General features: G+C 42.0%; 3 protein-coding genes across 3 annotated transcripts; 2 read left to right on the top strand and 1 right to left on the bottom strand.

Annotated features, from left to right (window-relative positions):
• The first annotated feature begins 9,529 nt into the window (after window positions 1-9,529).
• On the top strand, window positions 9,530-10,555 carry LOC148905897 (uncharacterized). The gene has a single exon (XM_089038922.1). The coding sequence runs from the start codon at window positions 9,530-9,532 to the stop codon at window positions 10,547-10,549; it is 1,020 nt and encodes a 339-aa protein (XP_088895048.1). The 3' UTR covers window positions 10,550-10,555.
• A 4,398-nt stretch (window positions 10,556-14,953) lies between these two features.
• LOC148905898 (host cell factor 2-like) lies at window positions 14,954-24,315 on the bottom strand. The gene is made up of 18 exons (XM_089039330.1): window positions 24,123-24,315; window positions 23,838-23,971; window positions 22,651-22,832; window positions 22,188-22,393; window positions 22,021-22,105; window positions 21,543-21,649; window positions 21,307-21,389; window positions 21,123-21,185; window positions 21,004-21,037; window positions 20,819-20,902; window positions 18,357-20,389; window positions 18,129-18,263; window positions 17,682-17,832; window positions 17,491-17,528; window positions 16,730-17,022; window positions 16,475-16,509; window positions 15,980-16,049; window positions 14,954-15,858 (listed from the first exon to the last, which is right to left on the bottom strand). Exons 1-18 carry the CDS (start codon window positions 24,277-24,279, stop codon window positions 15,678-15,680), a joined length of 4,071 nt encoding a protein of 1,356 aa, XP_088895456.1. The 5' UTR covers window positions 24,280-24,315; the 3' UTR covers window positions 14,954-15,677.
• Window positions 24,316-24,628: 313 nt separating this feature from the next.
• On the top strand, window positions 24,629-25,929 carry LOC116287809 (cell division cycle protein 123 homolog). Its single transcript, XM_031694506.2, has one exon. The coding sequence runs from the start codon at window positions 24,817-24,819 to the stop codon at window positions 25,816-25,818; it is 1,002 nt and encodes a 333-aa protein (XP_031550366.2). The 5' UTR covers window positions 24,629-24,816; the 3' UTR covers window positions 25,819-25,929.
• The last annotated feature ends 504 nt before the right edge of the window (window positions 25,930-26,433 follow it).

The raw sequence follows: 26,433 nt of genomic DNA on the forward strand, positions 1-26,433 counted from the left end.
GCGGCAAATGTGCCCTGCTACAAACCGTACAGGAAACTAAACTATGACCTGATGGAATAAGAATAATATTTGGTACTTACGCAACCTGCGGTTCTACGTGCGACACGGAATGCTCGTATAGAAAATCCACAGAGTCCTAAAATTCACGCAGGAACCTTGATGCGCCCTACATTGACTTTAAACGCAAAAGCGTACCGCAGCGAAAACTGACTTCGAGAAAAACTCTTCAAACTGATGAACAACATCGTGTTCGGAAAGCCAATGGAGAACATCCGCAAGCGCTTAAGCTAAAATAGTCATCACCAATAGGAAGTCAGAAGCATACGTGTCCCAGCCGGCTTCGTTAGTATACGTAGAAATGCTGAACTTCTACGTGATTCACATGAAAAGGGGCAAACCTCTTACTAAACCAGCCCGTTACACAGGCTTTACGGTGCCTGATCTATCGAACTGCTTATTTATTAGTTCTACTAACGATAAGCTAACCAAGTACTGAGACCCGCTGTCGCCTCCTGTACACACAACACCGACCTCCCTAATTCTAGAAGTGCAACGGAATAACGTTTACAAAGACTGTGCCTCCCGACATAGACGGAGTACACACCAGACCGCGTTACCCGAAGGACCCCTTCCTTTACTCTGCGAAGAATAAGACGGTAATTGGGAAGATGAACGACGACATGGTTCGGAAAAAAACCCATATTAAGTACGTGGGTATGAAACCAAAGATGTACATCGTGCTAAAGTTAGACGGGCCGTAGAAAAGAACGCTAAAGAAGGCGTAGAAAAGTACGTGTAAGAAGACATTTCGCACTAGTCCTACCTCAACGTATTACGAACACGCAAGGAACAGCGGCATAAGATGAACAGCCTGCGCAGGCTATGGTCATCAGATACATAACGTCACGCAGGAGAAGGTGTCGCTGTCTGCAATTTGACGGTAAGCGATGGATGTGTGATGACGGAGTGCATACGATAGCATTCGGACATCACACGATAAGCAGTTCTTCCATGACAAACCCACGTGTGGGGCCATCGTGAAGATAATACAAGATGGGCTGACCCTTCTTAGCTATTACGCTTCGGATCTGGTAAGTTTCCAAAGACCAATTAGGATCCGTAGCTCTTTTGGATCCTCCTTCTAATTCACCCGGTCCGTAGAGATATCGGACTGTGACATTACCTAATTTTTTTTCATGGGGGAAGACCGCCCTCGAACTTCTGACGTAGGACTTGTGTTCCACGTGTTTCTTTTTTATGGCATCCTTGGGTTTTATTCCCGTAGCCCTGGCCGCCTCGTTGTTCAAAGCCACGATGACCTGGGGGAGCCTCTGAGTCCATTCCCTGTTGCGCTTGGAGGGATCTTCCAGCTCTTTCCAATACTGGTACCCAAAGAGACGCTCGGCCAAGGTTTTATTAAATCTTTCGACGATGCTCTGACCCCTGTGGTACTCTGCTTCGGCTCTCCTAATCTTAGTGCTGTGGTCTTTCAGGGTCTTAGTAACCACGCCCATAAACTCTGTCCCCGCATCCACTTGCAGCAGCTTGGGCCATTTCAAGACGCGCTTATAAATCCTACCTAGGGCTTCTGCGACTTCCCCAGAATCCTTGCTGGTTATGGGTTCGGCGTCCTTGTATCTGCTTGCGATATCAACTACGGTCAAAGCGTATCTATAGGTCTTTTTTCTCACCTTATCGTGCGGCAAGAAAAGCAAATCCGCCTGATGAACTTCATTGGGGGCATTTACGGTAAAGCTGGGCCTGGGAATGTACTTCGGCACGGGAAGATAAACCTGCCAGATGGTTTGTTTTTTCAACCAGTTCTTAGCCGTTTCTTCTGATACCCTGGCCGCGGTCGCGAGTTTCTTGATGGCCGACGCTCCTTTCCAATAGCCTTCAGGCCCATAGTAAATCCTCTTGAGTTTATCCTCTACGCGGCCCATTATATGAATTCCAGGACAAGATTGATCTTGCGTCCGTTAAAATCCACCGTCTTTCCGTCCACCTAATGGTGATGTTTATGCTTTCTACCAAATTAGACAAGTCATAGCTCAAAGAAATGGGAGTGTATTCTACCAGGTCAAATGGATTACCTTTGGGTAGAAACTTGGACATAAGAGAAGACTTTTCTCCATTGTTGTAACTATGGACTAAATCGCAATAGACTTCGTAAGAGGATGCGACTTTCCATTTCACAGGTATGGCTGTGTTGGTAATTGTCTTGCCCGAGGCACATAATAAAGATCCCAATGGGTCAGACTTTCCAAAAGTCATTGAATAATTTGACATATTATGTTTGAGGGTCATTTCGTGCGGCAATCCTGTGGTGAGAGTATAACCGTGTTTTGCTAATTCCTTGGCCAGTGTGATTGGCGTATAATGTCCATCGGGCAGCAATACGGCTTGATAGTTAGATCCTCCTGTATGCTCAGTGACTATGCCCCTAATCAGGTTATACCAAGAATTGTACAAAGAGCAACTAACCAGCCGGACCTTATGGGCTTTGATGGGAGGATTCAAGTAAGTGGTAAAGTCATTCTTGTCGCTTTCCAAAAAGACGATCATTATATTCTAGGCGCCAAAGGCGCCACTAGAGGCTAAGCGCAGCTTAGACTAAATACGCCAAAGCTACGCCTCCCGCCAGCCCTGCGACTCCTACAAAGACCAATTCATTGTCTTTTTGTTTCTTAGAAGGCTGGTAGTAATTCTTGAACTGAGGCTTTCTTAACCCCGTTAATGCCGCGGGGTGCGCCTGCGCATAGAGCTTAAAGGCGTAGTCTGTGTTTTCGAAGTTCTTATCCGCCTGCATTTTGTCTTGGTAGTTCTTGTCCAACCAATCCCTGTAAGCTTGTCTTTTTTCATTCCAAGCTGCCACGTCCCGCTGATATTTCTCCAGCGCTAAATCATGCCTTTTCCTTTCGGCGGCCAAATCTCCGCTGCGATCACCTCTAACTAATCTATCCAAATACTGACCACCATAATTAGCTCCAGTGAATGCTAAGGCTGCAATAACTCCACCTGCGACCACGCTAGCCATTATATATTAGAAAATCACACCGTAGGCAGGTACTTTTCCTTCCGTAGGTAATCCTTTACCATGATAGCCCCGCCTACGGCAGCGGTCATCTTAGCAAAATTAGCGAAGCTCTTACTTGGGTCTTCAGTAAAGTCTTCTTTGAGCACTTTCTTACCTACCCAACCAATACCCGCAACGATGGAAGTAATAATAGCTGCTTCTTCAACAGTTTTCAACAACGCGGTCGACATTATATTACAAAGCGAGAAGGAAAATCTAGGTCGCCACGGCACGTGGTGATGAATCTACTCCATTTCAGGGATCTTACTTTTTCTAACAGCCGGCTCCACAGGTGCGTGATATGTTGGTGGTTCTACTTTTGGCTTCGTAGCCCGCCATTGTAAGTAAAGGCTGCCTGCTGCTATAGCAACTCCTAACGCGCCGATGACGTACCCAGGATTCCAAAAGGATTCCTCTTCTTTTTCCTCCACCTTTTCCTCTTTCTTTGCTTTGTTCTTCCTGTTCATCTCCGCGAGCTTCTTTCCGGCAGCGACTCTGCCTGGAGATTTAGCCTTGGTAATCTTGGTATCTTCTACGGGTGGTTGTTCTTCGGTGCCACTCATCTTATATCTAAGGACTTGAAGGACTTGACAAGTAACTTGATGACGACTTGACAATGACTTGGCAATGACTTGACAACGACTTGACTAAGTACTTGAGGTGACTTGACAACGACTTGACAATGACTTGGCAATGACTTGACAACGACTTGACTAAGTACTTGAGGCGACTTGATCAGGTACCTCAGCAAGTGCCGCCTGGAAGACCTTTTCGACTTCTCTATCCTTCTTGAAGTCCTTCCAAGATGTTCCGAAGGAACCTAGTACCTCCTTCAAGTCGACATGCTGAGCTACGTGAAGTGCCGCAGAGGCGACTGCCATTAACTTACCGCACTTCAAAGACAACCACCCGCAGGTTATCTTAAGTTCTTGGGCGATGACATAGTCCTCGCTTATGTCCTTCCGCAGTTGCTCCACGTCGTCTATGGGCAGTGCAAGTCCAAGCAATTTAGTCGCAAGTCGGATAGCGGAGTCTGCTACGGCGTCCGTGGTCTTACTTGCAAGGGCGGCCTCATACCTCTTATGGAACTTCTTGACTTCCTCTTCTGACAACTTATTAACTTGCTCATGGGTAAGTTCCTTGCCTATCATTTCTTTACACTTCCCAGAAGACACAAGGATGTTGAGTTGTTCCTTAAGGTTACTTTCGTCTAACTGCGCGGGGACTTCATCTAAGAGCTGCTCAATGTCCATATATGTTAATGGCATACGGAAACCTCAAAGAGAAGATCATCTTGGAATGTTGGTGCGTTTTTAAATGCCGCATGTATTCGTGTAACTGTTCCTTGCTTATCTCACCGCCGTAGTCGCTTAAGATGGTTTCCAGGTCAGACTTACTTGGAGTATAAAATACTACGAGAGAGCCTATGTTTTCCCTGAAGGGCTTAGAGACACTGGTAAGCTGCTGGGAAAGCAACCAAACGCTGATATTGTCATGCCTACCGCTGAAGGCGAGTTTAACGAGCTCGGAAGTGCGTCTTTTTACGTCGTCCCCGCAGGCAATGTCATCCAATATGAGGAGTGTCTGTGTATCTTTAGGGAATTGCTTGTGCCAGAACTTCAAATGGCTGGATAACTCATTAGGGTCCAAAATATCCACAAAGAAGTCGTCATCTTTCACTCCTATGCCTTCCCAGGTGCGGTTGTTCACGTAGGTGGGGCATAATAGCACAATATAGTCGAAACGGTATCTAAAGGGTCCTAATAGCTGCTCCACGATGAATTGGGTCTTTCCGCAGCCGGTGGGTCCTACTATCAGAGCATTGCAGGGAATATGGTTCGGATCCATTATATATACGATGGACCCAGTGGACGCAGTTAGAAGGATTGCCACCGACGCAAAAGATAAAAGAGACACCATAGAAATGCAAAGGGAGGAGATCGATCGGCTGAAAGAGCGCGTGCAGGAGTTGTACGATGAAATGTGCGGTCTGAAGCGTGCAGAACGGTTTGGCGCGCTGATAACGATGGCAACGTGGGCTAAGGAGTCCGTTAAGGACTTCATGCGATATCCCCTGTAGAATGTTGACAATAAGGTTAAATCTTTGTTAAGGATGCCTGGAAACTATTTCAAAGAGTGTCTCAGAATGTTGACAATAAGGTTAAATCTTTGTTAAGTATATGTGGAAACTATTCCAAAAAATGCCTCAGAATGTTGACGCTTAGGTTAAATCTTTGTTAAGACGTGCCCTTCAAAGGGGTTCTTATTTTTATTTATTATTATTAAATATCCTTAATTATTCTTAATAATAATAAATAAAAATAAGAATGGGATTTGAGACTCTTTGCACGAACCCTACTTTACTATTTTAAGCCGCCTACTAATCCTTACGGGCTTTCCACATATACTTAACAAAGATTTAACCTTATTGTCAACATTCTAAGGCACTCTTTGAAATAGTTTCCAGGCATCCTTAACAAAGATTTAACCTAAACGTCAACATTCTGAGACACTCTTTGAAATAGTATCCGGGGCAAAAGAGTCCATTAAGGACTTTATGCGGTATCCCATATAAGGGTTATTAAATCCTTATTATATATGGAGTGTGAGCGGTGTAACAAGGAGTTCAGCAGCAAGCAAATGTTAAAATACCACCTGGAAAAGAAGGTATGCGCTAAGAAGGCACGCGAAAGGCGTTGTAAGGAGTGTAATCGACTCTTTAGCAGCGCGCAAATGTTGGATTATCACGTAGGAAACCGCGTTTGCCTAAAGAACGTATGTGAGCGATGCGAGGAGGACAAGAACGATGAATGGCACCGATGTCGGTGCCGCGGCAATTACGACCTACTGAGCGTAGCCTGTGAGGAACACGGCGACGTTGCTGCACGATGTTGCCCAAAGGAAACCCAAAGGAAGTTAACGCGCCGGAAGAAGGAAATTGACCAGCGCTTTGCGGAGTTTGACTGCGTCGAAGGCGTAAGGTGGGAGGATAGAGAACATTGGGAGGCAACTTGTGAGCGCTGCGGCTGTCAAAGAAGTGACCAACATGTTTGGCAGTGCCTCTACGACGGCCAAGGCGGCTTTAAGGAGTACTTAGATCGCTTTGAGGCCTGGCATGCCGGCAATGAGGCGGCAAGGAAAGCCCGTAGAAGTTAGAAAGGACCTAAGATAGTAAAGTAGGGTTTGTGCAAAGAGTCTCAAATCCCATTCTTATTTTTATTTATTATTATTAAGAATATTCGATAATAATGAATTAAGGATATTTAATAATAATAAATAAAAATAAAGACCCCTTTTAAGGGCGCTTGCATAATCTAATAATAATAATAAATAAAAATAAGGACCCCTTTTAAAGGTATATGCTAGCCTACGCAGCTGCCTTTCTGGGAGGCATTCTAATTACCCTTTCAATATATGGACTGTATTACTTGCGAACTACCTGCCGACTGCATTACCCCTCGTAAGCCGCCGCGTAAAAAATACACCTGCCTTCATTGCGACAGGGTATTCTCCGAAGGATCCTTTGTGGGGCATTGGTGCTCCGCGGATCCTAAAGCGCAGCGGACTTTAGCAGACGCGCTTAACTACAAAGAGGAGATGGAGTGACTGTTCTTTCAATGTCAAACTTCCATCGGCCATTTACCTTACCATAGCTGCGTAAGTGGGTGAATTCCTCGCCCTGAATTACGTACCGCACGCAATCCGGCGCCCAAAGGGAATATTCCTTGCCTTCTAAGTCTTTGAGGACTAACCGTAAACGGTCGATGTCTTCGAAGACGACGTAATTTTTTATTTCGTATGCTTTACCGTGGACAAGATCACGCCAGTGAGTCAAGCTGAGCTTCATTATACCTATGGAATATCTTTAGGTGCGTTTTCAAAGTGGCGTAGGACTTAAACCGCTTTACACAGCCCTTACAGGGAATACGAATGCCATCCGCGTAATCCATCAGGGCACGGCAGATAATGTCGTAATCGTTGCTAACCATCGTTAGGTAACCATTTACATCAAGCTGCGCAATTTTCTTAGATTGCTTCGCGGATAAGACGCCGTTTCCTTTTGGGGTTTTCAACTCAATACACAACCCGCGGTATTTCTTGTGGGCGTTAAGGATTAAAAGGTCTGGCTGGCCGGCTTGGTAGCCTTTTCGCCAGCATGTTATGCGCTTGCTGTCAGAATCCTGCAGCTCGCCAAGGCCTGGTGCTATGATGAATTCAGGGTAAAACCTACGCATGTAATCGACTACCTTTGCATGCAGGTCAGCTTCATTTTCTATCTTAAAAACTAATTTATTCGGGCTGTCGAAGCGTTTGTCCATCGCATATTTACCCGTCTTTCTCAACGCGGGTAGGACTTCTTCGAGGACCCAATCTTGGAATTCTTCTGCCTTTGCCATCTTCGAGGAGAATATCAACTGATACAACCCGGATTCGTTCACATACAGGGAATGTGGGTGTGAATTGGAAGGGAGGCGATTCACCTCCATTCTAAGTTCGCTAAGCCTTACCTTGTATTTATCGCGAACGTGCACCTTAATTGCATCTTTTGGGCGTTCGTAGCCCAATGCGGCCGCTACTTCCTTTGCTTTGAAGTACAATTTATCGCCTTGCACGACTTGCAGTTTCGTACCGTTGCTTTCAAATACGCGAAGCATTGTATATTCAAGAAATATTTTAACATTGACGACTTCATTCCTCAGCCGTCCTAGTAGGCAACGCTTTTCAATTGGTTCATTTCTACGCTCAGTTGCGCGTCAGACACGACGAAGACGTAGCAGTTTATTTTATCACCGTCGCCCGCGGAGGCATTCTTGGTGCGTTTGATCTCCAATGTTATGCCATCCTGCGTATTTACTAGACGGAGGCCTTGACCATGTAGGTCTTCGTCGTTAATGGTGCGCATATCAATCCACAGCGCATATTTATCCTTAAAGAATTCCTCGGGGCTAATTTGGTCGCCAAACTTGGGCATGGCCTCTCTGTACACGTCTGCGGGCTTTATCCCCTGGGAGTAGACCTTGTTTGGAACGCCGTTTATGTTGACCCCCACGTTAGTAATGTTGGGGTTGTGAAAGGCCTCGGAGTCGCGCTTACCGGCTTCGTAGGGTTTGGCAAACACCAGCATTAACCCCGTGAGACTTCTTCGCGGGAGGTTAATGCTTTGGTTGATAACCTCATCCGTCTTATCCAAGAAGCTAAACGTCTTATACATCACTACGTGGTCGTATAAGAATGCCTTTCCGGAGCTGTATTCCATGCCAGCGCTACGGGCCAGCTCTTCGCTGTACACGGTCTCATACTGCAGCTCTAAGTTGGTAATAGAGTATGGGGTTGTTGTGGTAAGTGCAGTGCTTAGCCCACCAATGATGTTATTAGCATCTGCTAAAGTTACTTCAAACTGCAGTTCGGATAACTGTCTTGGGTAATAAACACCGTGATTCGTAATCACTTCAAAGTCTAATGGTATGACATACTTACTACCATAGGCGGTCTTTATTCGCTTTGCGTCTGCCACTGCGGTTTCTCCGCTGCCGTCAGTAGGTTGCGTTTTCGTAGGTGTGCGGACCTTACGTAGAATGACACTACCAATTCCTTGTTCTATCCTTTGCGCGCGGTCAAAGGCTGTCAACCATAAGTCTTTGTACGTGGTATACAGATCGTACCTATTTAAGTCCAGCAAGGATTCCCCGGCGAACTTTACGCGCATCTTAGAAACGATGTTGCGACCCACGTTGTTAACGATAATCCTTTCATCTGTGGGGCTTGACTGCACCGCTAGGTCAAACCTTAGCGCCAGGGTGCCAGGAACCAACACTAGGTTATCTGTTAGGCGGGGCACGCCTACGTACAGGGTTTCCCCTGGCTTTGCGCTACTGGGGGTAAAGGTGACCCGGTGAAAGGTGCGTTCTGCTTTCAGTCCGCCAACCTGCTTAGGTAATACGTTGGGATTTAACTTTGAGCTTATCATATATAATGGAAGTAGAAGGAACGGATTTTGACCCCCTTACCGAAGAAGGCCAAGTCGATATTAACGATGAAGAATACGATGCATGGATTAAGGACGCGGGGGCAAAGCCTTTGCTTTACGACATGGCCTTGATAAGCAAGTATGGCAATAGGTGGAAAAGCTTCAAGGCAGCCTTGAATCGCATGTGGCAATCAAGGAACCGCGGCAGCCCCGTCCCCGAGTACTTGGAACTTCAAAACACAGACGAAGCAGCCGCGCGGGAAACCGTAGAGTGGGCAATGCAAGAGCTAACGCAGCGCTACGACAACTTTGATGCTGACGACGTAAAGCTTACGGAAAAGGGAAACAAAGTCCTCATAAGCGTCCAAGACTTAAGATTTCCCGACAAAGACCGCTGGACAAAACCGCAACCCCTCTTTGATGAGGAGGGCAACGTTAGGGGCGACGTCTCAAGATTAAAAGGCTTTCAGCAGGCTACTAGAAGCATGTTAGAAAGGTTGCAAACCCTGAATGAAAAGGTTGCGCTAGAAAGGCGCGCTATCGAACTGCAAAAGGCGCTGGAAGAAAAAGAGGCGGCGTACGAAAAGCAAAGTCGACTACTTGCTAATGCTGAGAAGAAGTTTAGTCAACGAGACGTAAGAATGGAAGAAATGACGAAACACTTAGATCAGGCTTTACGTGATCGGGATAAAGCAGAAAGGGAGTTGGAGGAGGCTAAGAAATCACATGCTCCGACGGCGGCGTTAGAAAAAACGCTAAAGGAAAGGGAGTCAAGCTATAAAAAACAATTGTTGCGGCTGGGTCAAAGTAAAGACGAAAGCATACTGCAAATTAAACGAGAAGCCGAAAAGGCTTTAGATGAAAGGGATACAGCTCGACAGGCTTTTCGCCTTGCTCTGCAGGACCTAAACATGAGTCAGGAGGAAGTTAGGAAATTACAAACCACCATAGAGGGTTCTTTGGTGGAGCGGCGGCAGTTAGTTGCTGAAATCAACATTAAAGAAGAGCAAATCCAGCAAAAAACTCAGGCCATCGAAGACCTGGAAAAAAACATATCCGAAAAGCAGGAAATAATTGCGGACCTAACTCGTACCGAAGAAGAAAGGGAGGCTGCCCAAAGGGAATTAGAAGCCCTTCAGGAGAGAGTTGCGGAATTACAGGCGCAAAAGGACAACCTGGAAAAGGAGCTGGGGCTTACCACCAAGGAAAAGGTAAAAAGAGCTCTGGTGAAGTATGGTATTCCGCTGGCATTTGCGGTTGCTATTTCGAGCGTAGTAGGAGTCATCCTATCCACGCTTAAGGCTACAGGCGCGGGCGTAAAGAAATTAGGCAGTGGACTAACGGACTTGGGAAAAAAGATGGCAGCCGGTCTTCCTGGGCTGCTGGGTTCGGTTGTTTCCTTGGCACTTAGGGCCGGCGGAGAACTGCTAAAGTTTGTGGGGAATAACATTTGGATCTTGGTCGTCGCTATTGGAGTGGTACTCCTGAAGAAGATGAAGGCTTAATCTTATCCTTGTGTATTACTGGGGGCTTATCGTCGTCGGGTACCCGAGGTGTTCTCGACTTGGGATAAGTAAAGATAGTATTCGCGCCGCCTTGATAATGCGGAACTAGCGGCAGCACACTCATGGTGCTAATGGGCTTATGATTCCAAGTGGCATCCGTCGAAGGGGCATCAGTCGGGGCGGCATTTATCCGAACGCGACCCAGCTTCCCGGCATCGGCGCCCGACGTAATCTTATCACTGGGGCGAATCTGTAACTTCGCATATTGACAATTAGCTATCATGTGAAAAGTTACGGGCGTCAAATCTTCTGGGGTACTTCCGTTGGCCTCAAATGAGAAATGAACTGGGTTCCTATTGTTGTCTTTTTTTCTGTAAGGCTGTAATGGTCGGTTACTCTCATCAACGATCCTAAACCCAACATTACACGACCACCCCGTCGAAGTACTAATAGTACACATGATTAATCCCAGGCCTCCAACCTTTACCCACAGCCCGGTATCAAACCATTTATCATTCACGTAGTCCTTCTCCTCCAAGTAATGAAGGAACCAATCTTCCTTCGCATGTGGATTCATATACTTCAGCAAACATAGTTTGCTTCTAGAGACTAAGCACCGTAAGAGTGCTGATGCTCTTGTGATTATAAACGTAATCTCTTTGATCCTCTATGCTATTTACCGTGACCTTTCCCGTATCGTCTACGCGTATTTGCAGCTTTACCTTCCCGTGGCAATCGGCAACCATGTGTAAAGTCCAAACGGAATGATTTTCAAGGCTGCTGGGGTTGGGCTCTACGGAAAAATGCGCAGGCACCCTGTTGTTTGTCTTACTTCTCATAGGCTGCAGTACGCCATTGTCATCGCAGAACCTAAAGCCCACGTTGGCATGGCTGCTCGTGCCAATGCAAATACTACAAAGGATCAATTTCTTTCCTGAGTAATTCAAATTCACGGACATGCCCGTGACATCAACCCAAGATGCCTGGTTGTATTTTTTCTCGCCTGTGTAAGTCGTATAGACACAATCTACTCCACCTACGTAGGGGTTGTTCATCGCCATATATAATAGCTCAGACCAACACCCGCGGTGGCTAAGCCGGCTTTTAGTAAGTTATGGTCGTATTCCTCGGGTATCGTAGGCATAACATGGGCCTTCTTTGATGGTTTCTTAACTACGGGTAGCTTCGCTTCGTGTGACTTTTTTGGCTTCTCTACAAAGTGAGGAATGTTCCTAAGAGTGTCAGAGTTCACGTCGTTCGCCCCAAACATCATATCCTTAGTAGCTCGCTGCAGCTTGTTGTTATAACCCACAACGGAATGGGCGTTGATGACCAAATTACTCGGCATTAACCAACAACCAGGCGACAAAGCGTAATCCAGTCGCACTTTAGACTGCTGCACCGCTAATTGATATCTCTGCACCGACTTGGATATGTCGTTCTCTATTATTGCTGACTCAAATAAAGTTAGGAATTCTTCTTGCGTTTCCCGCGAAGCACCTTGGGATCCAACGATGGGGCTGCGGGTATTTACCTGCGCTCCTAAGATGCAGTACACAAATGCTTCAATGCTGCGGTTAATCCTGGCTAGGTTCCTTAAACCTTTTCCTTTCATCAACACGAATGGATCCCAAGTGCCGAGGTAGTTCGATTGGATTCTGGTAATTAATGAATTATTGCTCTTATCACCACCCATATCACCGAACTCTAACTCATTACTTGGGTATTCCTGATGCCCATAATCGGCCGGCTTCTCACCGTTGGCACCCCAAACGTAAACGATGCCAAGGCCATGCGTCTTACCCTCTTTGTAACGAAAGTCTCTTTGCTGTGGTTTGAACTCATTAATTAACCTTTCTAGGGCTGCGGCGTTATATCGATTATTCATTGGATTAAATGCCTTATCTCCCGGTAAAGGTACGTTAAGCTCCTTCAACAACCTCCTTACCGTAAAGGCAACGTGAAACCGCATGATCGGAACGTGAAACATATCCGCGGCAACGCCACAACCTTTAGTGGCGGCCCAGACAGCAAAGTTTAACTGCTGCGGCCAATATCGCATATTGGGTCCTGCTAACCATTCCCTGGCCTCTTTACCCGACGTATGCTTTAACATCGTATCCCCATAGATATTCCTTACTACTACATCAAATGATTGCCTACCCACTGAAATCTTCAGGAACGTTACCATCGTTTCAAAGTCGTTTACACCACCTTCAGCATCGTAAAATGGGTAATCTTCCGTGGTTAACAATAAGTTTCTAGGAAAATTGGGCGCTTTATGCACGGGTGCCTCCTTCGTTATTGGCAAATGCTGTGCCTTTTTCCTCTCCTCATGCGGCTCCAAGTCCGTATTGCTGTACATTCTTTCGCCGTTATAGTAAATCCCATCGGGTCTTCTTTCGAACTTACTAGGGTCTGCATGCGGAAACATCTTCCTAAAGGCTCTCCAGTTGGCATAATCCCGGTTGTCGTGATGTGGCTGCTCCTCAATATCATCCCCAAAAGCGTCGTACATTAGTATATATAATGGATGTTATACCTTCAGCACCTCAGTTGTACCCAGATGTTCCCAATTATCACGCTACCACTAAGGATACAGGTCCTAACGAATTAAACGCTGAAAACTTTAGGCTCAACAAAGCAAACTTAATCCTGGCTTACTTGGAAGGGCAAGCGAAACACTACGAAGAGGTCAGGAAAAAGTACGCCAGAGCCCGAAGCATACTACATAAAATCGCGATAACTTCCGGCTCCATGTCCGTGGCGTTAACAGGCACTGGCGTTGCTACTTCGCTTACCGGACCTGGAATAGTCGTTGGCGTTCCTTTGGCCAGCGTTGGAGCCGTCTGCGGCATCGTTTCCGCTGTTACGACAGGCATTATGAAGCAATTGTCCGGTAAATATCCAAGCACGACACACACATAGCCCTAGCAAGAGCAAAGGCTAACACCATCGCCGACTTAGTCTCCCAAGCTCTGCGGGACCGCCGCATAGACGACACGGAGTTTTCTTTGATCCTCGCGGAGGAAAAGAAATACGGCGAATTAAAGTCGGGCAATAAAAAAACCATCGTGAAAGATCTTTCCGAGGAATCTCGCAAAAAGATCTACCAGGAGGCAAAAGAGGAGCTCCAAAGAAAACTCGCTCAGTAGACATCTGCTTTGAAAAGAACGTAGGGGGATTTCGGCTGCACATTTCATCTTCTCGGAATCCATTCTAACAGCGGGTGGTTGGGGTCTATTTTGTAAAATATTTCGTAAATTACGTCGGGGTAATAAGGAATATCCTTATCCAGCCGACAGAATAACCACTCGGCCCTTTGCATATCTGGGACATGAGGAATACGCCTACCGGTAATTTCAGACAAAAGATAGGGAATAGCTTTGTAATATTTCCCTAGCTTTAATTTTTTCAATGTCTTTCGTAGACTTTGTGGGGTTGGCTCTTCTAAGTGGTCTATGATTTTCTGCCTTACTTCATCGTCTAAATATATCGGATGTAAACCTTGGATATGACTCATCCAGTCTCGGAAGTATCTTATTCTCTTATATGGGGTCTTCGTACGACCTCCATTGGCGTAATACTGCTCTCTGGTAGCATTTGGTACGGCATTACGAATATTCTTACCACACTCGTAACACTGTGCTGACGTGTCATCTTCTATTTGCATTTTCTTACCACAACACCAAAAGGGTTCTGGCTTAGGTACGATAACTTTAGGTCTTAGACAAATTATGCAAAAGTCATTGGCGAACTTCTTACATTCTTCGCACTCCATATATAGACTAACATATTTAAGTGCGCTGTTGCCCTCAACCACACTTGGAGTGGGGGTCGTCCGTAGGTGGATTTTTGATACGGATCTTGCCCGTGTTGAGATTGCGCTGGAACCCCCATTCCCTATACTACTCACCAGCCTACAAGTTTTTCTCAAACTGACATCACTTTTTTGAGTCCCTTTACGGTTAATTGGACGTATGTCAACTGTTGTGAAAAACTTATAGAATATTGAATTGACATTGGCAAAATAACTTCTATTTATGTACTATATTGAATATACTGACATGCTTGTACATGTCAAGTCATTAGTTCTACTGGTACAAGCCTAGACTTGCTCCAAGTCTTGCTGGCTAATTTTTCCCCGGTAAAACTCAGATTCAAATAATGCACTTCCCGTTATGACGGCTTTTCAAAAATCTGAAAAAAGGCAAGCTGGCCTTTTTGTTTTGAAAAGCCGTCATAACGGGAAATGTATTATATCCCCAACTTCCATCAAAAGCAATAAGTCTGGGAATTATTTTGGACATTGAAAAAAAAAAGAGTTTGCAAGAGCTAACATCTAGTTGAGGATAGAACAGTGAACAATAAGGTAACATCTTAAGAACTTAACTACTTAAGAAATGAAATTAATGAGTTTACTAATAAATACATTTGACAAAGTACATTAAAACAAAACTGCCTGTGACATGATTGACTTGTTTCTCCTATAAACAAACAATGTTTGACACTTCTTAAAATGGTGGTTTTAGATTTCCATGATAAAAAAACTGATTTCCTATCTCGATCAGATATTAGCTAGTAACCATATGCATACATGATTTGAATACATATACAGGAGAATCTTTAATGCTGCTCAATTATATGGCTAATAAAAAGTAAAAACCCTTAGATATCCGAGCAAAAGGATGGATGGATCTAGGAATAAATCTATAACAGTTTTACAATCTTGAAGAGATCAATAGGTAGATACTATAGAAATTTCCTGATAATGATAATAATCAGTATAATATGTTGCTCAAGATACATAATCTTATGTGTTATGTAATAATGTAAGTAGCTCTCAACCTTTAATTTGCTCAGTGATTTGACAGTCAGTTTTGAGTATGGTTGATAAAATAAGGAGCCAATATGCTGGTGAATCTCTTGCCAAGATCTTAGGTAAATATTCCTTACTGAGCTGCCTCAGGGTTATGAGAATAATAATAAGAGATTCAAAACTATAAAACAGCTTCTGAAGAACGAACTGATGATATCAAAAGACCACTTTTAACGTCCAAAAGTATTTTACACAATCCATGTTGCTTGTGGATAGATTTTATGTAACAGTAAACCAATGACATGTCTGTTATGACTCCTCCTTGACTACTGTTCCCGTTGCTTCCATGGATTGCTTGGATCCAGACTGCTCCCCTTTTTCATCAGTTTTTAAATTATCTACATCATTTACTCTTTTCTCTTCTTTTTCAGACTCTTTCTTGATTTTGTCTTTTTCTTTTTTTGCTTTCTTTGAAGCAGACTCTGCAGACCTTGAATAATAATAATGAATATTAGGATCAAGGTTCTGATTGCCATTGTCTTAAGAATGACCCCTGCTGGTTTTGTTAAACAAGCTAGTTGTGGCTACATAATAGTTTTGGGTTTACATACTTGTCTGTGGCTGGTCTCTTGTTGCCTGTTTGCTTGACAATTAGTTGTCCATCTTTCAAATCTCTTGGGTCTAAATTAAAAACAAAATGAATAAAAACGTTCTTGGTGGTGGTGGTGATGATGATGATGGTAGTTATCGTAATGGTGATGATAATGAACGATGGTGATGATGATAATGAACGATGGTGGTTATCCTAATGGTGATGATAATGAACGATGGTGATGATGATAATTAACGGTGGTTATCGTAATGGTGATGATAATGAACGATGGTGATGATGGTAGTGATAATGATAATGAATGATGGTGTTTATCCTAATGGTGATGATAATGAATGATGGTGATGATGATGGTGGTAACACTGGTTATGTCAGATGACAGTAATGATGGTGATATAGTGATGATAATGATGGTAAACAGATCAGGAACTGATATTGGAAGAGAACAACCATCCACAAACAGTAAGTAAAAGAATGAATATCTTTGAAGTATTACCTTGTAACCATCTGACTTGTGTTGCAGGACCATATCTGACAAAAAAATTAAAATTTAAACAACCTGCAATGTATTTTTTCATGGTCAAAGAATAATAATATGCAACTGAAAAAAAAAACAAATTGTGGAGCACACAAAATATAATGGCTGCTGTAAGTCATAAATATGGTGTTAATATAAAGTGTAACCCTCCTGTCAGGTGCTACGTTCCGTGTTTTAAGGTTGGGTAATTAGTAAAGATAAAGTAAGACTCACCCTTTGTCATTTTTTGCAGCGATTCTAAAAATAATAGCTGGCTTAGTAGAAAAGTCAATGTGCGCACTATGAAGTGTTGCCATGGAAACAGTGCAAGTAGGCTGGGCGCCACAGTATACCCTTACGAAGGCAAGCTGTACTGGGTTATTGGGTGTAGCACCACTCACTCCACCCATTTCCTTGATGTCTTGATTTGAAGATTGACTCCTGATTGCTAGGTATACAGAATACTCTGTGACGTTACCAGATGCATTGGATGGTGCTTCCCAAGATAAGTGTGCTCCATCACCATTCTATAACAAAACAAATTCTTTAGTGTCAATAACATCAAGTAGGAATGTATGAAAAGGGAAAACTGTACATGGATTATCATTAAGTATACAGTAGTACATATTAAGCGGGGATGGGACGTTGTATGGTGTCCACTGAATAGAGGATTGTTTTACTAACAGTAAATAGAGGCTTTGCACCATCGTGATGACAGCTAAGGCATGAGACACAAAAATAGAGTGTTTTCCCTAAAGAAAACTGAATTTTTTCTCATGTAAATCAGATTAGACTAGACCCATTGTTCCTGCCTTCTGTCATGGTTGCAATCACCTGATCACCTGTGCAAATCCTCAAACTCTATATGGAAAGAACATTTAGGGACCTGTGCAACTATTCATATGATAAAACGTGTCTGGTTAATAAACTGGGTCTGCTTGATGGAGATGGAGGTATCATTGTAGCTATGAATAAATAATACATAAGAAATCTACCTTGCTAATTTTGATAGCTGATGGCGCTCCTGGAAACCCTATAATACAACAATAAAAAAAACATAAATCATATTTCATTGTGTTCAGCAATAGGTAGGCTTATCAACAGCTTCAATCAATGGCTGAACACTAAGTGTTTTCAAGCCCTTTTGAAATTTTTTTTATCAAGACCTTAGTGTAAATGTACTAACCTGGCAGACATGTTTTGAAAGCTGAAACATCACTGAATGGACCTCTGCCGCAAGCATTTATTGCTGCCACTCTGAATTTATAGGCTGTGCCTGGTTGTAACTCTTGCTTCTTTGGTGAGCTTTGGTCTGTATTCACCACATCAATCTCAGACTACAAGAATAACAGGCATTCAATATGTCAAAATATTTATTGGAATTTAATTTTTTGGAAACATTGGAATGGTGTATGGAATTTTTTTTTGTTTTTTGTACAGTATAGGAAAGTTGATTCCTCTACAGATGTCAATGCTGTCAGGGAGTTGAGTTGATCTTGTCAATCGACTCGGCAAACTAATTTCTCTTCTGCATTTCTGTTTAACCCGCTGAACTGTGATTTGTAACAGATTGGTCAATCACTTGAAATGTAGTTCAATTAATCAGAATGAAGATTATATATTGAGTATATACCTCTTTATTGCTGTCTGATGTTAGATGGTAATGAGTAACAAGCATTGTAGTGCCTTTTACTATTCCCACATCATACCAGACGCTTTGCGGCACAGTCCTCTTAACAGTAATCACTTTGTTCTGTTTTGGGTTGACCTTGAAATAAGAAAAAAATTAAACATTTAAGCAGCCATGCATACTAAACTGCACAATATACAAGTGATAAAACAATTATGATAAAACCCTTACCTTTTGTTGTGGCAATATTTGTTGTTTGACAATTCCTGTGTTTGATGTAACACTTCCATTGACTGATACCACTGGACTTGACTGTGATGTTGAAGTCAAATGAGCTGCCAATGATGCCATGGATGAGGTAGTAGGAGAGTTGACTAATGATTTAGGTAAAGAGGTAGATGCTAATGCTGAATGACTGGGTGTGGCCATACTTGCCGATACCTTGGGTACGGCATGACTTGCTGAAGGTATGGTGGAAGAAACTAATGGAGTTGTCAAGGCAGTAACAACAGGGGTACTGACAGGTTTTGTTGCTCTATTTACAGGAATGACTGAAGGGGTCACAACGCTCACAAGACTGGGTTTGGTTACCATGGTGAGAGATGTTTTGGTAATGCCTGGGACAGACATAACACTGCCAGTAACATTCTGTGGTGTACCTGGTATTGGAGTTGGAGCTGTGTTAGTTTTTTGAGGCATTCCAGTTGTCTTTGCAATAGTGGAAGGCATTAAAATAGATGCTGGGATGGCATTTGTGGTTGCTACTAGAGACTTTGTTGGCTGCTGAAAAGTAGTGATAACTGTAGGTTGTTTGGTAAAAGCAACAGCATTTGAAATTTGCTGAGAAGAAACTGTAGAAACAATTTTGGGGGTGCTCAATGCTTTTGTAACCTGTGTGGTTCCCAAAACCTTGGTTGCTTGAGGCATGGTATTTGGTGCACTGGTCACCATGCTTGTGGTACTCTGGACTGACGACTTTGCAACTGTTACAGTAGGGACGACCTTTAACTGTGATCCCAGCTGTGAAACAAGAGTGACTCCTGGTGCTTTAACTGTACTTGGAGTTGTCATCACAGTTCCCTTTGAAGATGATGGAGCTGTTACCATGGAGACTTTAGCACCAGACTGTACGAGTGTACCAGATGCAGGCTTGCTACCAGCTGTAGTAAGAATTGGAACAGCTTGGAAGACAGTAGAAGTGCCAGCTTTTATTTGTTGAAGCTGCATTCCAGGTGGAAGCTGTGCCATAATACTTTGTAATGCTGCCTGTATACTACCAGGTCCAATAGCTGTCAGCTGACCAGATGGGCTAAGCACCTTGATCTGAGTTCCAGGAGGTAGATTTGCAGGCAGTGTAACTGGTAAAGGCTGTCTTATTCCTGCACTTGTGACTGGAGTAGGTGTTGGTGTTGGCAATTTTTTGACAACAGAACTTGTTGTCGTTGTATTTGGGACTGACGGTCTCGCTGCCATGCTCTGACTGACTGTACTCATTGCTGGTACTGAGACAGGAGTAGTGACTCTAACAATAGTTGCTCCTTGAAGCTGTGTAGCACTGACCTGAGAGTTCATAATGATGGGACTGGCACCTTGTAAACCAGGGCCCTCTAGCTTCATCACAGGTACACCTTGTGCATTGGTTATCATTGTAGCATGAACCCCTGGTGGCAACTGCATTGGTGTTCTCACAAGTGTCACTCCCTGAGTGCCGACACCTGCTGGCTGACCTTGCACAATAGCCTGAGTAGATACAGTAGATTTTGCTGGAGTAGATGAGCTAACTGTGTTAACCATGGTTGTTGGCACTACTTTTTTCACCTGTGGTGCTACTGTAATAGCAGGAGATGTGGAAGTTGCAGGAAGTTGGCTCACTTGTATAGTTGCTACTGGGCTTTTAGTAGGGTGTGACTGAGAGGATACATTGGGTGGAGCTGGTGCTTGCTGTGAACTTGATTCTAATGCCTTAGCAGCAGCAGTAGTGGTAGTCACCTTAGGAACAGACACAGGTACAGAATATGGTGCTGGCATACTTCCAGGAGTTGTCTTTACTGGCAATTGTCCTTGAAAATTTTTAAGGTTTGGGTTTGGAACAGAAGCTTGGGGTTTAAGGGGAGAAATGCTTGGACTTGTTAATGGTCGTGGAGGAAGACTTGGGTTTACTGTTTTAGTTGGTTGTTTAGCAGAGGTGGGATGCGAAGACTGTTGAGAGACAACTGGCGCAGGTGGCATCTCGTATTTCTGGAGTTGCAGAACGTATGCATCGGCTGAAAACCAAAATGTAACAATAATTAATAGAGCTGTTAAATTGTGACATGTTTTCTAGTCCAACTGCTACAAAAAAAAAAAAAAAAAAAAAAAATTTTAACAAAGTTCTCCATTACTAAACCTTCAACTGAAAGCATTAAAACTTTGGACAAAAATCTTGTCATGAAGAAAAGGTAAGAAAAATCTTTATCAAACTGCTTTTCATTTTGCCATATGAGTGATGTCACACTTCATAGCTCTATATAATAAGTAATATGAATTAAAATTCATTTTTGATTTCATAAAGCTTGCTATTGTGTTTGAGGACCTGCATCATGTTACCTTTGTTAATTAATTCGCAGACCCGAGGAAATGACTGGGACTAGGAATCAAGTGATTCTTAGTTCAAATTACTGATCTTAATAAACACAGCACGAGGAGCTACTCACCTGTTGAAACTGAGCCCCAGCAAACCTCAAGAGTTGTTGTACTGGCACGAACAAGCTGTACTCTGCTAGGAGCTGGTGGTTTTGCTACACAACAGAAAAAATGACTGTTTAATATTTCCCTTAAAGAACAGTCAAGATGTCATCATTGTTTATAAAAATCAATATCTAGCAAGATGTGCACCTACCTGTTTCAAGGAACCAGAGATCTTTACAACAAACCTATTTAACAGAAAGACAAACAAAAAAGAAAGGTTAGTGTTTCTATCTATCAGTTACTTTTAAGTTACTTAACAGTTACTTTTACCTGATTGTTCCAGGCTTTTCTATATCCATCTCTTCCACTCCACACGTACATCCTTGTATTGATCTAATTTGCAGGAATGACAATTTCAAAATATCAATTTATTTGGTCAGTTAGATGGCTTTAAAAAGTGGGAATTTTCAAGTCAGAATAAAGATCATAATTATTATGAGGGTACAATACTCACAGATACAGCACAGTGACCAGCTCTTGCTCTCGGCATAGAGTCATCAAACTGATCAATTACAACATTTTCCCAGTACATAGTGTCTATTGGGGGAAAAGATATCTCATTAAAACATTATTAGTATATCTGGCTATCCAAAGAAAAACATATATGACCCTAATTCTTGTTACTTTTTTGCTAGAAAAGAGAAGAGAAAATAAAAACATTTTTGCACTCAAAATATTAAATAAGTTTACCTAAATTGAGACAAGCCAGTGAATTTGTGCATTTCCATTCTTTTTCATGTTGTAAGCCTTTAACTTCGTCCATCACTAATGGTACCCATCCACCAAACACATACATCCTGTTAAAGTTAACATAATATATTAACCATCAATGACTATATTACTGTGAATACCAGTACTGTACAGGGCATAAAATAATGGTTGGACATTGGACAATGTCCACCAAGAATTGGAACTTGTACAGTCAAATCTTTGCCTTGCTGGTCATTTTGATCAGTAATGTTGAGCCAGAAACAAGGCATTACTGAACTAAAACTAATTTGGCCGGTCATCATACAATCATATAATACAATTATGTAAATATATGGTGTATTATTCCAGTGCCAAAAATGGGGGTTTTTAAGCTCTAAACCTGGCATTTCAAGACATCTATGGGAAATATCTTGAGAGAGGGGTGGGAGGGGAGATATCCTGTTTGTATCTGACTTACTTGTTTCCAATTGTTGTTGCAGAGTGAAGACTTCTGGGAAGAGGTACAGCCCCACGTGAGTTTGGTTTTGACCATGTCATGTTATCTATAAAACATATTCGCACATGAACAAGAATTCTAATGAGATTATAAGAATATTCACAGGTATATATCAAATTTAATCATACCAATATCTAGTTGATATAGATCTCCAAGTCTGCAACCACTCATTCCACCATAAACGATCAGCTTTGAATGCTTGCCATCCACTGGGGAAAATGATACACATGTATGGGATTCTCTTGGAGATGGAGGGGTGCCAAATGTTGAGGGGTATTCCCACTGTAGAGAGCTGCCACTCCTTATATCAATCACGTACAGGTCATTTAGATATCTATAAATTAATAAATATAAGCCTTATTAGTATATAACAAAAAAAGAATAATATTTTACATCATCCAAAAACTTCTGTTGGGCTTCCTGTGGAAAAGTACCACAGGCAACCCAACCACTAAAAATGATGAACTCTAAAAACCGCTAATTTTATTATTTAAAGTGAAGCCTTCTGGGTAAGGGTAAGTATTACCTTGATAGAAGTGTGAACAATACATTGAACTTATAAATCCAGTATTTCAAAGAATATCTACTAACCTTGGTATATTATTTTTTGGGTCTTCACTGTCGTTTGCAAGGCCAGCAAACAAATAAGCCTTGTGTCCAACCAAAGTAAAGCTGTGCCCTAGTCTTGCACAAGGAGGAGGGATGTTTGAATTTTTAGGGGGTTTAGGTTTCAGTTTTTTCCACTCCCATCGACTTGCTTGCAGCTCAAATAACTGTAAAAAAAAAAAAAACGGAAAAAAATTTAATTTTGGGGGAGCATCTTTTATAAAAAGTTGAAAGGAAAAAGAAAGTAAAGAAAAAGAAAATTAAATTGGCTTTAATTCACAAAAATAATTTTTGTACTTTATTATTGTTATCCTGACTTAAGTTCTTTTCAAAAAACTCTAAACCTCATGGTTTATAAATGAAATATTTGGGATATTCAAACAAGTAGATCTCTAAACCTAAACAAAAAAAACCAGCTGGTTACTAGATTTATCAAATACCAAAGTTTTTTTCGTATTTTTTTTTTTAAAAAAAAGAAAGAGATATTAAATTTTTAAGAGAGTTATAATTTCAGCATGAAATTGAAAAAAATACTATTTATTATGACAATAATTAAGACTTTGATAAATTAATTCATAACTGAAATAAAGATTCGAAAAATTATCATTAAAGAATGAACAAAGCCAAAATCAGATGTTGGTTGGAAAGAGAATATTTTCCTATCCCATTTGTAACCAGGGGAATCCTATATTTTGGTTGAAAAGAGCGTTAATTTCTTATTGCCTGTCTAGAAAAAGACTTTTTCGTGATACAGTAGAAGACTCCGTGCTTGGGTGACCTTTTGAAAATACGAAATTTAACCGCTATTATTGTCGGTATTTGCTCTTCAATACTTAATTCTTCTCGTATTACAACTCAGCTCGATTGTTCAAAAAAGAAAAACGGCAGATAAGAATAGAAAAACAAATGATTTTTGATCCAAAAATGCGCCAAGGAAGAGTTTTTCTTGGAATAAGATATTAAAAATTGAACATTACGAGTACAACATCTTTATCAAAAAAGTACAATGGCGGCCGGAAGGGAGTTTAGAGTAAAATGCGTGTTTTTTACGTCTGACAATGAGAAAACGAAAGTAGTTCCTAGCAGAAGGAAAGAATCAATGCTGAGAAGCAAAACGAGTGAGCGTTGATCTCCTATTTGATAAAGATGGCTGCCAGCAGGTAATAACTAACCTCATTCGAATATCGTCCATACTCGACCATTCCTCCAAAAATGATAAGTCTTGTTCCATCACAAATAAAGCCGTAAGCCGCGCATCCTGGTGGAATATCTCCCCTAACAGCTGGCACAAACCACTGATTTGTAGCTGAAAATATCACCCAAAAAACAAGATATTCAAGGTTAACAAGATCTTGACTATAAAAACAAATCACAACCTTAAACTACACAACGCTCTGATTCGGCGCCAACGCCAAAGAGGCCGCCATCTTGTTCGCCGCCGACGCTGTTTTGTTTACCTGAGTTATAAACGTGAAGTTCATCTACAATCCCTTCATTTCCACCACCAAAAACGACCATGAGCTCTCTAATAGCCACCGCACGATGGCCATGCCGTGGACGCGGTACAGGGCCGCTAGAATTCGAGATTTTTTTCCATTTCATGGTCGCCGCCATGTTGTTGTTATCCGGGCCATCGCAGTGAACAATAAAACACTACCCAACATACACTGCGAGCACACACTGTGTTGACTCACTGTATAAGACTGGCACGAGGAACACCCTGTTACAAACAATACTCTCTAGGGGAGGGTTAATTACTATGATTACCATTGCTAAATAACTACAACTATAGCTCTTATAATCTCTAATATATTAGTCCACGTTTATTTAATACTTATTTGAGACAACTGATTATAATATTTAAGCGCTAAACATATATTAAGCAATGAAATAAAACTCTTTACAAATACACTCTTCCCCTCACCCCAGAGTATAAAGCATTTCGTCATCCGGTCAGGATGTTTTATTACAAGGTTGATATGTGATGAGCCGCTAAGTGCAATAACTTTTCGCGTTCATTTATTATTTTATTATAGAGGATATTTGGTTTCGATGTGAAAGGAAGGATCTCTGGATCACGGTATTTCATTTTGCTGAAAAAAAATTCTTTCCTCTTGAGCAAATACTGAAAAAGAAAGCTTACCTCGTAAAATGAAACAGCAACACGTGCGAAACTGTAGCTTCTCAACTTGGTATCCAAGATTCAAGAACGTCACTATTCGTAGCCGTGTTATTCCTTTGAGTAAAGATTTCATAGACTATCTAAATGCTGATGGTGTTGTTCTACCCGGAGAACCTTGTAGCCATACGCGCAACTCCGACGACGAAAGTGATTCTGAAGAATGGAAAAGCAGGGAAGAAGATCCTGACCAAGAAACAGCTCAAGCACCAGAGTTTAATGAGATTGAAACGAAAATTAAAGAAGCAGTCAGTGATCTAGGGGGTTCTGTATTCCCTAAGTTAAACTGGAGTGCCCCAAGAGATGCCTCTTGGATATCTCACAACGGTACATTGAAATGTAAAAGTGTAAATGAAATATATCTCTTGTTGAAAAGTTCAGACGTTATAGCAGAACAATTAACCAATCCATTTGAGGGCTGTGAAGACAGTCAAAGTGAGAATGATATGGGATATGAACTGGTGCTCAGAAAATGGATGGATATTTACCCGGGAATGGAATTTAGATGTTTTGTTAAAGATAGAGAACTTGTAGGAATCAGCCAACGAGATATCTCAAGCTTCTATCCCTTCATCAAAGAAAATCAAGATGACGTTATCACTGATATTTTATTATTTTTTGAGAATAAGATTGCTGAAGCCTTCCCAGATAGTTGCTATGTGTTTGATGTGTACAGATATGCAGATCAGAAGGTTTTGCTTCTTGACGTCAGTCCATTTGGTCCACCAACCAACCCACTGTTGTTTACATGGTCTGAATTCACTGAAGATGAACTTGAACAGTTGCAGGATGTGGAATATCCTGTCTTTAGAGCTATAAATTCTGAAGTAGGAATTCAACCAAGTCCATTTTCTTCTAGCCACTTGCCAAAAGACTTTAGAGACTTGGCAGCAGGAGAGGATATTAATAAACTTGTTGACTTCCTCAATGTTAATCAACTGATACGAAGACCTGAAGATGATGATGATGAGTAAATCTGCTAGCTAGTACCAACAAACATTTGTGATTCCTCTGATTAATGATAAATAATAAAGATTAATTATTATCCACCCTGAAAATTATGTGAATAAACATGCTGTATGAAAGAGTTTGTTTTTATTTAGTTTATACTGCCATTTATACCATACTTATGGATCTTACATTTTTTAGTGGCTGGTCCAATTAATAAATAGGAAGGTTACCAACTTCTATGGTGGAAAGCATTCAAGGGTAGAGTTAGAACCAATCTCTCCCTCCACTACCCCCTAAGTATATATCATTTGGTTAGAGGCTGAGTGAATTCTGAGCAGAATCATTGTGTTCATTTTGGGAAGCAGCAAAATGAAATCGCATAGATTTGCCAAAATTTAAAACAGGCCATGACGTTTTTATTATGTTTTAAATTTTGGTGGCTACAGGAATCTCAACATTGAAAGTGAGGTGATTATAAATCTAAATAATGATTATTCCAGAAAAGAATATATTTCTAAGTAGCAAATGTGATGCAACAGAAAAAAATATTTTCAAACAGAAGTCAAATACTCCCCCTGGATCGATCCCCCCTCTGATTACCTCTTTCATGGGTTGCCTGTGGTTTGACTGACCAAATT

Source organism: Actinia tenebrosa, unplaced genomic scaffold (genome assembly GCF_029948245.1).
Source record: "Actinia tenebrosa isolate PJP-AT-01 unplaced genomic scaffold, QUT_ActTen_1.0 PGA_scaffold6__47_contigs__length_16458017, whole genome shotgun sequence".
NCBI lineage: Eukaryota > Metazoa > Cnidaria > Anthozoa > Actiniaria > Actiniidae > Actinia > Actinia tenebrosa.